Source organism: Cotesia glomerata, linkage group LG4, assembly GCF_020080835.1.
Source record: "Cotesia glomerata isolate CgM1 linkage group LG4, MPM_Cglom_v2.3, whole genome shotgun sequence".
In the NCBI taxonomy this organism is placed as follows: Eukaryota; Metazoa; Arthropoda; class Insecta; order Hymenoptera; family Braconidae; genus Cotesia; species Cotesia glomerata.
Window position 1 is genome coordinate 26,972,109 of NC_058161.1, and position 14,683 is coordinate 26,986,791.

Genomic DNA, 14,683 nt, shown 5'->3' on the forward strand with positions numbered 1-14,683 from the left:
ATCTAGTAAGTTAACAATAAGCTTCTTTTTCTACAATTTTACTGAAACTTTTGATTATTTACTTTTTTAAAGGTATAATTATTGAATTTTTTAGATATTTTTAGATACTCATCAATTATACACCATGAAAATTCGGAAACAAAGTGAACTTTCTTTCACTTTTATCACTCCGAATACCAGAGTGAAAAAATAAAAAAAACACTCCGCGTACGGAGTGAACCTGGACTTCTTATTTCTGCGAAATTATCGCGGATTGATTCCAGAGTAAATGAAGATTTTAATCAGAAAAACATGCGAATAGTTCAACTACTACTCCTTTCAAAGTCTATCTTAAAAACGTTATCAAAATATAAATATTCAATTGTCTTCGTTATTTTGCGCTTCAATCAATTTAAAATTGTTTATATTTTCATAAAAATCACTTATTTGAACTAACAATTACATCATTATATAGTAAAAGTATGGTCAAATACGTATTACTTTGAAACCTGTTCAACTACTGGGTACTTTACCTTATCTTTAAAAAAAAAAAAAAAACAGAAAAAAACTTTTGTGTAAAACTTTGTAAAGTTATACAATTAAAACACTATATATACATACTTTCTTAAGATTGAGTAGTTAACATGTTATAAAAAAAAATTTTAGGTATTGCTCCACGACTGCAAACTAGGGACAATGCAGCGGATTGTGGAATGGAAATATTTATAAAAAAAAATTCTAAGCCATAAATAATTTTTTTCACAATTTATTACAATATTTCATCCATTTAACCACATAACTACTCATATAAAAGTCTTAAAATATATAATAATATAATTTCATATATACCATTAATTACATGACCAAAATAATTAAATAATCACGTTAACTTATTATTTATTTGATTGAGTTAATAATAAATAGGTCTCTGTGGAAGACACATATTATAAAAAGCGTCTTTACGCCAAAATTCTTTTCCTTTCCATCCACAATAACCTTTTTCTAGCACTGTACTCAAATTTTCTTTCCCTTCATAATGAGGATCCAATATCAACCAGTACGGTAATTGCTTACTTTCATCGTAGATCACGCCTAAAATAGTGTGAGCCAGTACTCCACCACCTTAAAAAAATTCAACCGATTAATGACAATTAAATAGCTTCACATAATACAGAAAAATCTAAAGAAACATTACCGATCATAACAGGGGTTCCTTGTGTTTGGAAATGTTGCCGAAGATCTTCTAGTAAATCCGGCATGTCTTTACCGCTCGCAGCGATCAAAAATTTTGAATTTACATTGAGAAGTGTTTCCAATACGAAGCCAACTTCCGTCGAGCCAATCCATTGATTCGTTCCAATGAAACTTGAAGGTTTATCACCGATATCGACTAGAGACTTTTGAATTGCACGATGTGTAGGTACTTTTTGTTCAGTGTATCCTTGAAATCTGAAAGGTGGATTCTAAGGATACATTGTTCTAATGATTTACTGAATTAAATTGACCAGTAGATAGCCACAAGACAATAGATGAAGATATTTTTTGATACCTCGAAAAGACTAGAAGTTTACTGCACATGCGCGCGCATGGTTCCTTAAGGAGGTTCGAATTAATCCATTATTTTATAATTATTTTTCATATTAATCTCCAACTTTAATGAATGAAAACAATGTGTAATAAATCTAGAGTAGCGTGGGTAACTGTGCACAGCGAATAAGTGCACGGAAAAAAGTAAACTGTAATAAATAATAGTCGATTTATAATAAGTAATGATCAACTGCTAAAAATTACTATTTCAAACAGTAAAATCGAGATTTTAATGATCACTATGTAATATTTATCATTTAAATGCTACTATTTATTCTTTACATGGGAAAAAATACTATTTTAAACAGTAATATTCGCTATGTAAATGTCTAAAATGTTAAAGTATAATAATTAAGAATTTTGACTTTGATATTTATCATTTCGTACCTAAAAAATCATCGCGTGAAATGTAAAAAGTATAAAATACAGTTACAGTTACTAAATTTCTAATAAAAGTATCGTCAATATTTACAAAGTAAAATGGTAAATTTTAAACGCAACGCTAAAAATGAAACTATAATTATTGACTTGCTTAGACTGGTAAAATATATATTTTAAGAGTAGAATTTTTACTGTTTCAAATGTTAAATTCTACCAGAGTGAGACTCCCCTTCTCCTCATAGTATGGATTATATATTGAAACGACAATTTTTACTGTTTGAAACTGTAATTTTTTAGGATGAGAGAGTCGTTATTCACTATAGTGACAGTTACTTATCACTTATTTTCGATATTAAATTATAAATTGTGCCTTTTACACTTTCTACATTAAATTATGTAATATTTATATTTTTGCCACCCCGATGTCCGCTTTACTATTTGAAACTGTAAAAATTAACCGGAATCTGAGTGAATTTAATAGTTTACTTTTTTCCGTGTGTGCGCAACCCCCTTATTTATGGATGGGGAGGGAAAGTTTGTGATGTGTGTAAGTAAATTAAAGATTTATTGATAGAATATTAGCTTATGCAAGAAAAACCCTTATGGTATTATTCGTTTACATGAAAAATAAAATATTGAGAATCTGGTGCTGTAAAGATAAAATTTACTGTCATGGCAAAAATTGCCATTCTGTACTTCGGATAGTAATTAAAGTAAATTAATTTTTTTTCTATCAATAATGTATTTGAGCTTTTTACTTGACATAATATTTGAAATTATGTTATCTCTCAATAAAATTATGTAAGTATCATTAAAATCAGTCTGAGGGTATTAAAAACCCACGAACTTCCCTTAGTTGCGCAAATTTACCCCACACGAGTGCGCACACTTCAATATTTAATACGGAGTATGTGTACGCATTTTGAATCATTTGGATTAATCCATTTTTTTCTGGTGTTAAGGTTTTAGACTTTATTTCTTAATTTAATTATTACTTAAAAAGGTTCCGTGAAAAATCACTTTTCTTACAATATTCTTCCATTTTTGAATACGCGTACTTTTAAGTGTCCTCTATACGAATAAATTTTTTTAATAGTCCTTGCGGTGCTAATTTTTGAAATATTAGCAATTAAAAATCGTACATCTAACATGTATTCCCTATCCTGACCGTAGTTAGAGTGAACATTTTATTGAATAACAACCATACTTTTCTTAAGATTTTTTTGAAAAACTGAGAATATTTAATTGAAGTTATAACAAGTATTTTTTATTAAAAATAGCATAAACGAGCGGTATTCATTTTTTTATAAAAAATATTTGAAGTTAGCAACTTTCGATATTTTACGTGAGTGGAAGTAAGTGAGCGATAGTCTGTAAAGAGAGGCAGCACTAGTGCGTGAGAAAGAAACCAATAGCCATAACCTATTGGTGTCTTTTTCTTGCCGATGAACCTCCTTAAATAAATACTCTATCAGAGACATATTTTTATTTTCCTTTCATGCTTATCGTTTAATTTTGACCATAATTTGAATGCTTAAGTGCATTCACTTGCTCCACATGACACCATCTTGTTTTTAACTTTGAATTTTGTTTTATTTTCAGTCTCAATTATTTTTTAGTTTTATTTCTTCACTTTAGCTTTGATAATACTCAATTTCGTTTCATCTTCAGTCTGTAATTTTGCTTTATCTGCAGTTTTATTTTTACCCCAAACTGCGTTTCAGAATTTAATTCAAACACTTCATGTCACTCGTATTGAATATAATTTAGTACATTGTTAGGTTAATAGTTATTTTTTCAATGAACTATGAGCAATTCATTATACAAAAATAGAAAATAAAATTACCTAAAATTCGAATGGAAATATTTTTTTTTGCGTATGGATTATTCTTATTAGAATAATTGTTAATCTCATATTTTTATTTTGACTCATTAATTACGCTCGAACCTCTATGAAGAAACTAGCAGTCTACTGCGCATGCGAGCAAATGGTTCTAAATTATTTATCTGAAAATTCACGTTGTTGCATAACCAATACAAAGTTTTAATTTTTACAGTTAAGAACAACATTTATTCAAGGAAATAAAAAAAATTAACTTAAATTTCTATTTCTATTAGTAAATATACTTTTAAAATAATATTGATTAACTTATAATACCTAAACCAAGAAAAAATAGTTTGCAATGATCGATATGCACATCCCCAGCCACTATCATGGAAATTATCTTGTCCGTAGTGATAATAAGCATACATTCCACTAACAAAACTAGAATTATCTGCAAGAAGAAAACAATTGAATTAAGTAAATTCATAATTATAGTAAATGTTATTAAATACTACCTTTTGAAGTTTTAATTGCAGTATGTGGCTCTAGTAATGGTTGATCAGGTTTGTAATCACTTAAAAATTTGACAGCATTCCCGGGACGGAAATACGGACGCGTTAAATCACAAGCAAACGCTTCGTGTAATTTCTTCCTGTACTCTTCTACAAGAATATTTTTTTATAAAATTTTTTAAATCATGAATTAGTCATTAGCAGATAAAAAAAGTACTGACGTGTTTTTTCAGCAGAGGTATCAGCATAAGCGATTGATACCAAGTGATCACAGTGTGGTAATTTGAAATGCATCATTTCAGGTATTTTAACTGTGTTGTTACTTGAAAGAATGATTGACCGCTCAATCAGACGCAGCGAGCGACACACTGATTCAACGAGAATCGAGTAAATTTGCGGAGCAGTTTGGTTGTGTCCGATTAGCGCTAGGCTGTCAATTTTCAAATTAAACTCGTAATTGACAAATGGCTGCTTTACATGTTGTAGTACTGGTGCGTAATTTTTCTTGGTGTCATCTGTCTTGTCTTTTGTGATGCACATGAACATTTCTACTTCGATGGCATTCGTGTAGCCGGTGGGAAATGATGCGTTGGTAGACGATAAAAGTTTTACTGAGACTTCACGGTCTTCTGTGTCGTTGTTGGTTAAAAATAATTTTGTTGATGGAAAGTAAAAACCAACGGTACCGGAAGCAATCTAAAAAAATTTTTATTAATGATACAAAAAATTTTATAATTCAGAAACTCACAATCAAAACGTGATTTGTCACAAAAAATATAAAATCTTTTGTTTTTCTTATTTTAATATTAACTAGAAACTTGCAGTCACTATTTAACTGTCGAACTTGACGGATGATGAATAAGAAAACTTTGGCTTAAGGTAGTTGTCGTGGTTAAGGCATACCGTCAGAAAATTCTAAATTGTTGTATACTTATTAAGGACATGATGATACAATTTAAAAATTTGAAGTCTATTGACCACCTATAACCCGAAATGAATTTAATTAAAAATTAGATATTTAACATTGATTGCATACGCTCTCTGCAGTTATGTACCAGTTTTTTAGTTATAATAAAAAAACTAACTGTCAGAAACTTCCAAAAAACTGACAGTTTTTTAATGTATTTGTTGTGAGTTTAAAAAAAAAATTTTTGACCGTCCAATTATTTATAAATAACGGATTAAAGTTCAACAATTTATGAAAAAGTGTATATCTACGGAGTCGGACAAAAACAATTGTATGGGTTACGTCCACGGGTACAGTTTTGCGTAAAAATTATAGATTACTTAGCTACAAGCTAAGTATAAAGCTTGTCACCGCGTTAATATTTCCAGTATTTGATTATTGTTGTGCAGCTTACTGCAATATTACCAATGATTTACAGATGCGGCTACAGCGCAAAATGAATTGCTGTGTTCGCCATATCTTTAGAATTGCGAGGGCTGAGCACATTACTCCGTACATTAAGGTAGTTCTTTCCCAACCTATAGTTTATGCTACTGCTGTCTCTTTCATTCGCTAGTGTCGCCTCTCTTACGGGCTATCGTTCACTTACTTCCTCGCAGGACTTTATTTGTTTACTTTACTAGTTTATCAATGATTTCTCAAAAACTATGTGGTAGGGAATTCTAGAATTTTATAGGGTAATTATACATGTATTAATCTAAGTAATATTAGTTTTTCGTAAAATTCTTAAAATTTCTTCAATACAAAAATAATAAAACTTCGCGGTTTTTTCTCTCTTTTCCCATACCGCCTGTGTAAAAATGTCATTTTCAATTGCAATTATCTTTGGTTAGACGTGATAAATCGTCTCTAAATTTTAACAGCGTGTGTATTATGTATTTAAATACTTCTATACGGAGTTTGGGAAATTTCTTGAATTTTTGCTTTTTGGGCCTAACTACCTTAAGAGACTGGAAGGGTTAAAGCTGAATGAAAGAAGAAATTACTTTATAGCATGCCTCTTTTACAAAGAAATATATTTAAATTACCGTCAGCTGTTTAAATGTCATTTAGAATTTTTGCCGGTTGCACGGAAAAAAAAATTTCGTTCTGGTAACCTGACTATAGAGTTACCACAACTATACACAGTTTACTATTCGTTGTAGAGTTACAGTAACACAAATAATAGTTTAAAAAAACTAAAAAATCACGCTTTTATAAATAAACCAAACTAAAAAGTAAAAAATAAATAATAGTTTAAAAAAACTAAAAACACGCTTTTTATAGAAAACCAAACTAAAAAATAGAAAATAAATTTAAATTAAGAATAGTGTTAAAAATTTCAATAAATATAAATTAATAATAGTGTAAATAAAAAAATGTATTTTATTTTATGATGCACCCCTAGTGACAGCATAAATAACGTCACGACATATTGACGTTATTTTAGCTTTCAGTCCGTTCGAATCTTCATCAGAATGATTAGGTCCTTCAATAAGGTTTCGCATAAAATCTATTAATTGCTTAGGAATGTCACATTCTCCACGAATGACATCATCAGCAGTTACGTTGCGAGAAAGCGGATGAACATCTATATTTTTAATACAACTTCTCAAATAATATGCTACATTTTCAAACTCATAATCATTTCTTGTCTCCAAAAATTTAAAATTGTTAGCCATTACAGAAACGTCCATGTCTGTTTTGTACACAATTTTTTGTTACGTATTCCCATTGACGCTTCAATCGTAATAAGATTACCAAATTTCTTCATTAACTTTTTTTGCAAGGTTTCACATCGGTAATCTTGAATATCATCGAAATCAATTTCATGATTTCCAAACTCTAGCAATAAAGCTTGGTATCTTAAAAATAATTGAGCCAAGTACATAACTTGGTTGTTTTCAATTATTTCTGTCTCAATAAAATTTGATATGGATTGAAAAGCCAACTGATGTAACTGTCGATATTTACTATACGTGGAATCGGTAGATTCTTCCGTGGACCGCTTATTTTTCGATTGATACAGTGCGTAACAAGGCAGATGGTACGCGATAGTTTGATGTTGAAGTTTGGAGAGAATCTCCGAATCGCTTAAATTTTCGGCGATATTTTGATCTGTAGTGGTACTTTGTCACCTTTAGGGAAAGTAAGATTAACCAGCTTCTTTCCGCATCTTTTTTTTTGGCTGTGGTCACAAAAAGACAAATAATTGTGCTTGATGTCGATGCTGTTGATGTAGTTGCTGTTGATGTCGATGCTGTTGATGTCGTTGCTGTTGATGTCGATGCTGTTGATGTCGTTGCTGTTGATGTCGATGCTGTTGATGTTGACTGCTCCTAAAAGAATTTAAATCATTCTTTGAGTAAAATGGAAGAAAACAAATATAAATGAAAATACAAGTTCAATTAATAGATTTTCATGTCACTTTTTTAAAAAAGCTTAAAAAAAAATAATTTTTTATTACCTTGTCAAAGCCCCCAGAAGTTTGAGGCAGGTCTTCAACATTACTCGTTTCATCCTCAGCAACTGTAGTACAGGAATCGACACTAGGATTCAACTGTTGTGGTTCTTCTTCAGTAGTAGATACATCGGTATGCTCCTAAAAAAAAAACAATTTTTGCGATTAAATGAAAATGTTTGATTATAAATTTTAAAAATTTTTTGATAAGAATAGTTGATTTAAAACATCCTCATCTAATTATTCCAAAAAAAAAAAGGAAATCAGAACATTTTTCTTGTTCAATTTTCAACTACCGTTTTTAAGTAAATTACAAAAAATATGTGTGTCGAAAAATTAACAAAACCATAAGTGAGTTTTACTAGCAATTACTTCAACATGACAAAAATATAGAAGATGTATTAGCTTAGATAATTTTAAAGATTCAATTATTATGTACTTACTGTATATTCAGCGATAAATTTAAGAAATTCTTCGTTATATTTTTTATTCAAAACAGTCACTTTTTTGTAGCACGTGGTATGATAACCTACAAATTGGAGTGACGCACTGGGTAGCTCAACAAAATTGTATTTAAAATTTTTTTTACGAAAAGCTAACTTTAATGCACAGTTTTTAAAAGTTTCATCATCAAAATCAATTATTCCGTCATCCGAATCACACAAAAAACACTTTTTGGCCATTTTTTCCAACAATAAATAGCAGCACGTTTTTTCACTTGTATCTATTCGCTGGGTGCGTAAGGCATAGTGGGGGACACAAAACTGATGTCAGCGCCCGCTGCGGGACAATACAGAACTAAGGGTGGCTCTTTATTACTAAAAGCTATGAAAATAACACGTGTGTTAGTTTATTTAAATAAATAAAATAAAATGGGTCATCAAAATTGTTGTGTAGTTAATTGTAAAAATACTAGTAGAAATAGTGATTGTAAATTTTATAAGTTTCCGGTTGCCAATTGGAAATTAAATCAGCGAAAAAAATGGATAGCTGCTGCTCAACATCTCTCATATGTTCAGCCAGGATTAAATTTTTACCCTTTATTAAAGTTTGTGGTTGAAAAATAATATTATGGGTAATAGATTGCAAAATTAAATAAAGAATATAAAAATTTAAGATATATTCTTAAATATAAAGTTATGTTAAATAGAGCTATTCGTTATTTTTTATATAATTTCAGATTGTTATATATTTAATATTAATACGGATTTTTCATTTAATATTAATTTAACAATAAACACCTTGACAGATTTTAACACTGATTAACCTAATTCACTTGAGATTTGTTTTAGTTATTGTGTTTATTTTCCTTACTATTTTCAACTGACCCAAGAAAAAATTTTTAATTTAATCTACATTCTGTGTAATATGTCACATTTTACATAGAAAACAAATTTTTTCAAGTTTATTTAATTGTTTAAATAACTATTTGGCATCTAATACATGTAAATTTTCTTAAAAAGCCACCGTAAGTTGTATCGTCAGGTGGCGGTGGGGTCACGCACCCAGCGAATAGCGACAATCTACTCCAAAATAATGCACAGCATATACGAGTCTATCGCTATCCTTTTCATTTCCAAGCACAAATAGCATGTGCACTCTCCTTCTTTAAATGGGCGGACTTTAAACAGCTGCTACGCTGCGTCCTTTTCTACCGCATGGGATGGTTGGTCTGGGACCTCTCTCACACACATTCACTCGCAGCGATATTTTATTATTTAAAATTCGACAACCGTAATTCGGGACTGATTTTTCGCAGGCAACCCTATACCACCGTGTTCCTTATGAAATAATCTTTCAGTTTATCTAAGTTTGATTCAATAATCAGACCGTTGCAAAATGCTAGTATAGATTTACCTGTTTACACCTGGCAACCCGTGGTTGTGACCGGAAAAAAATAGGCAACCTAACGTTTGCATATTCTATGGGCTTCAAACTTTCGATTGGTATCAAATTTATTTAATAATCACACCGGTGCAATGTTTAAAAAAAAAAATTTTTTAAATTATTAATTAAAAATATTCTGGACTGAAATTTGTTAGGCAACCCATATAAGATATATTTATTGGCATATTTAATAACATAAAAAAATACGTCTCATTAAATAAGCATCTCGGTGAAGGTCGTTGTATAGCGGGATCTTAGGCTGTTAGTTTTAAGAAGTTCTGGTCAGCCGTTAGTTAGGCTGTTAGTTTTAAGAAGTTCTGGCCAGCCGTTAGTTAGGCTGTTAGTTTTAAGAGGTCCTGGTCAGCCGTTAGTTAGGCTGTAGTCTTAAGTTGTTAATTGTAGTGTGAGTGCGTGAGTGACCACCAATTGTTATTTTATATGGTTAATAAATATCGATATATTGTTAAATAAAAATTTATTTCTTTCAGATCACCTTCCTCCACTCTCTCTCCCTGTAGATTATAAGCTCAGCTCTGGTTTCCGGTTCCAGGAACCGAGATACAAAATCCTGGTGGCGCCCTTGTTAATTTAGAATCATTTATTTATTATATTGTTTTTATTAAATTAATTAAGGGGCCAATGAGCGGAAAAAACACCCGTTACAAAGTTCTATTATTATTTTATTTCTATTATAATACTATTCTTATTTGTCATATACAATTATTGTTGGAAATATAAATTCGTTCTGTCGCATTTATTTATTAAATTATCAATGCTAAATCGTAAAAAAAATTATTAATCAGACTGCCAAAAATTTGTTATAGTCTCAGAACGATCCTGTAGAGTTGTGAGAGGTAAATAACGTTTAGCTCTCAGAGCTCAACAATGTAGAGTTGCAGGAGCCAAACGGTATTGTTACTATAAGAATACGTTAACCTACTGGAACTTTTTACAACTAACTAACTACTATAGTGTTCCTATAGCAAAATTTTTTTCTCCGTGTGCGTTGCGTAGAAATGATGTAAGGGAAGATTATCTACGTCTACCTAGATCTAATTGTTGTATATACGAGAACTCTTTTCTTGTTCGTGTTTCTTGTTCCAGCAGAAATTACAAAAGCTGAAAGTTTTGAATTATTCCGTGGTCTGTGCTATGATTATTATTTCCAGAATTATTGATCTGCTATATTGAGCGTTTATTACTGATGTTATTAGAGGTTGTTGAGCTTTGTGTGACACAAATATTATTTATAAGCACAATTAACATATTATTCCGTTAATTACTATATTGATTTTTTATTTTTTTATGTATCAAAAACTCAGTATTTTATACACTGATTATAATGTATACTTGATGATGGTTCTGAGGGAGCCTAGGCTCCAGAATCTAATAAAATTATCTATCTATCTATCTATCTACAAGCTCATACACTTTTGCGGCGCGTATAATCTCTAATTTTTTGACGATATTGTACCATGACAACTACCTTAATAATTTTTTAATATTGCACGACTCATGATGCGAAACATCAGAGAGTGCTTTACGATCGAAAAACTTTTTTCGCCTCATTTTAGCAACTATTTTTAGTATTATAGTCTTGTTCACGGAATCAAGATATTTTGCATACTATTGTCGAGATAATTTAATGGAGATTAATTCCATACATTCTAAAAATTGGTTTACTGCAATAGAAACGGAGAAAAACATCAAAATAGGTCAAAAAATTTTCCTGTCCGTCATGTATGAAACCCCGGAAACACTGTAACTTGTGAAAAAATCAATTATTTGAGTTAAATTTTTTTTTTTTAATTCTAATCGACGATTGTAGGTCACTGAATGCGAATGGTTAATTAATTCAGTGTCGTTTAATTACAATTAATAAAAAACGAAAACTACAAGACTGTATATCTATATATATCCATGTAAAATTAACATGGATGGTGATATATCTATATCTATAGATATTATGTACATTTTATTCCACCAAGACTTAAGTTTTTTGTTTTTTTTTTATATTTCATAATTAAATGAGCATTATGAGTCGTGCACTTTTGGATTTTCCAAACTTTTTTTCTAATTACACTCTACATAGTTCAAGTAATTTTGAAAGAAATTTGACGGACAAATGTGACGGAACAAATTTATAGAACCAACAAACTATTCAAAGCTGCTCCAAAAAATTAACATAGAAAATTGACTATCACTAAAAAATATATAAACCCATAAAAAAGCAAGAATTCCTATCAAGACCTTTCTGATGATACCAAATTTAACTATAAAAATTCCTTTCAAAATAATAATATACTCGTCACAAAATTTTCCTTACTCTCTCAATTATTCAAATCATAAATGATTGTCGTTGGAAAAAATATCAAAACCAATTTACAATAAAAATATATGCGTTACATAATTTTTCTTAGTCTCTTAATTATGTAAATTAATTTTTGAGCAATAACCACATTCACATGCACAAAATTTTTTATTATATCGTTTTTACTTGTATACCTATTTTTGGTTTTTACAAGACTGTAACCCATATTCTCCACATTTTTTGCTATTACCACAGTAATACCACTCAAGTGCCTCTTTTGTTATCATATAACATTCATAATATTATACCTGGCTTTCGCCCCTTTAACTAACACTTGTTTCTTTTGCATTCAACTCTTTTTATAATCAACATATGTTCTCCACTTTTTATTATCAACATGTTCTCCGCTTTTTTTATAATCGACATATCATTTCGCACACAACTCTATTCTCAATGCGGCTGTGGACCGACTTGTGCTTTCTGTACTGTATTTACTCTATTCCTCACCCCTTTCTATCGGTTGTTGGAATAGTGGCGATGGGGAAACCACAGAGAAAACCCATGCCAGTACAGTCAGCTACCGGAGCGATCTCCGACGGTTGGTGATGGAATTATTCGAACAACCGTCGGGGCTCGAACCCTCGCCTCACGACAAGATGCACGAACGAACTAACGGGATAATGACTTAGTCCGCTCGGCCATCATGCCGCTCCATTCACATGTACAAAACAAAATAAATAAATAAAAAAATGATGTTTATTACGAAATTTGAATCTATTTAGAACTACTTTGAAAATTTATCATAATAAATTAGCTATTTCTGAAAATTCAGGTCTAGACTTTTCCAATGATACTAAATTTAATTTAAAAAACTCATTTTATCATATAAATGCGCTGCAGTCAAAATTTTTCTAATTCTATTAGTTATATAGATGAGACAAATCATGTTTAGATCACGATATTGAAATTAGCAGACATCTGACAGTTTTTAAAATTTTACTCAACAGTTTATTAGAAAATAAATTAGAAAAAAAATTCCTCATGTAGAAATTTAATAAAACTTTGAATGATATGTTTATAAAATATTTTTTCACTAGCAATTTATTTCTGAAGTAAAATTAAAAATTATTAGATGACTGCTGATTTTAGTATCATGTTTTGGTGCAATGATTTTTTTACAGGCTTAAAAATAAAAAAATATACTTACATTTTTACGTGTACACTGAAACAGTTCAGAAAAATCATTTTTATCTGTAATCATAGGCACACTTGTCCTAAGTCTAACGTAAGAGAATTTATCAAGTAAAAGTTTTTCATCAATAAACTCTAATTTCCCAGCTGACTTCAATTGTTCATGTACGTAATAATAAGCGGAAATACCGCTAGCCCTAGAATATTTGATCAGTAATGGATTATCAGTGATGTCAATATCTTTAAATGCTTCTGGAATATTTTCTTCGTGATTATCAACGAAGAGTACTCCACATAAATCTATTTCTACTGGCATATTCAATTGCAAATCAATCGGCTTCAATAATTCATTTTTCTTAGTTTTTTTTTTCTCTGATTTTTGATGCGCAGAATTTTGGTGCTGCGACTCTTGGTCATCATCATCATTTATCTGCTCGAGTTTTGGGTTCAGTACAAAACTTAGAACTGTCAAATAATTATCACACATCACACCGAATAACCTGCCAGTTGATGCTGATCCCAAACATTCTAATTTCTAAGAAAATAAAAAATAAATTATATTAATTGGTTGATTTTTTAATTGGAGGCCTTAAATAAATTTATTCTTCAATTGAAATTATAAATCATGATGGTAATTGATATTGACACGTTGAGTTTTAATTGAAAGGTTAAAAATTATTGATGTAAATAAAGTATTAACAAATTAAATTTACTCACCGCAACAACTTTTGACGATATTCTAACTTTCGGAGTCATTTTTAGATAATTATTTTTTTTATTTTCAGTAATTAATTTAACTTACAATAATAAAAATTCATTAAGATCTGGACGTTGTAATATAAAACATATGTTTATCAATAATAAATTTTCAAGAGATTAATTTTTCGACGTAGTTTCTCAATTTACCATTAGAGGGCGATATTTCAGTGACGTCATTTCAAAAATTTTACGCGCGAATGTTTGAAAAAAATTAGAAATTTTTTTTTTTATATATAAATATTTTTTTTTTTAATTTTTATTAAAAATTTTATATAAATAAAAATTTATTTGTAAAATATAATTATTTATAACATTGAAGTTATTAGATACTCGATCATTTTTTAATATTATTCGACAATCAAATTTGTTCCGAAAAGTTATCTTTAAAATAATTGCATTTTTAATTTTTTAAAATTCCACATGTAGATTTTTTTTTCTCATTTTTTTGCCATAATTAATTTGTTACAGAAATTCTAAAAATTATCAAATATTTATAAAATGGATTTCAATTAATTATTTTAGATTATTTCTACATAATGTTAACTATAAAACATACTTTATTAATAAATAAAAGGAAAAACTTTATCAGATTATGAAAATAATTATTGAACAATCTAAAAAATTGTTAGATGTCTGTTGATTTCAGTGTCATTTTGAAAAATATTTATTTTTTCGGTAAACGATAAGATTTTGATCTTAATAAATTTAAAAAATTACAAAAAAAAAACGTGATAAAAATTGGTTGACAAAAAAAAACAAAATACTCTTATTAAAAATTTATTTCTTCAAATAAAAACGTATAATTTTGAAAATTTTTGAAGAATTCTTTCTTGTCTATAGAATT

The 14,683-nt window shown here is 29.5% G+C and overlaps 1 protein-coding gene and 1 long non-coding RNA gene across 2 annotated transcripts; both read right to left on the reverse strand.

The window, feature by feature from the left end:
• Window positions 1-746: 746 nt before the first annotated feature.
• Window positions 747-13,956, reverse strand: LOC123262438 (ufm1-specific protease 2-like). The gene is made up of 7 exons (XM_044724647.1): window positions 13,798-13,956; window positions 13,097-13,615; window positions 4,506-4,980; window positions 4,288-4,434; window positions 4,106-4,223; window positions 1,175-1,428; window positions 747-1,101 (listed from the first exon to the last, which is right to left on the reverse strand). The coding sequence occupies exons 1-7, from the start codon at window positions 13,834-13,836 to the stop codon at window positions 890-892; spliced, it is 1,764 nt and encodes a 587-aa protein (XP_044580582.1). The 5' UTR covers window positions 13,837-13,956; the 3' UTR covers window positions 747-889.
• Window positions 7,509-8,284, reverse strand: LOC123262544. The gene is made up of 3 exons (XR_006508981.1): window positions 8,135-8,284; window positions 7,698-7,832; window positions 7,509-7,569 (listed from the first exon to the last, which is right to left on the reverse strand). It is a non-coding gene; the product is annotated as an uncharacterized LOC123262544 (long non-coding RNA).
• Window positions 13,957-14,683: the final 727 nt, after the last annotated feature.

Coding starts and splice junctions, on each gene's coding strand:
- LOC123262438 (XM_044724647.1), bottom strand. CDS start 13,836: ATGACTCCGAAAGTTAGAATATCGTCAAAAGTTGTTGCG. Junction 4,224..4,287: donor TGCAATTAAAACTTCAAAAG/GTAGTATTTAAT, acceptor TTCTTCTTGCAG/ATAATTCTAGTTTTGTTAGT. Junction 1,102..1,174: donor AGGAACCCCTGTTATGATCG/GTAATGTTTCTT, acceptor AATTTTTTTAAG/GTGGTGGAGTACTGGCTCAC.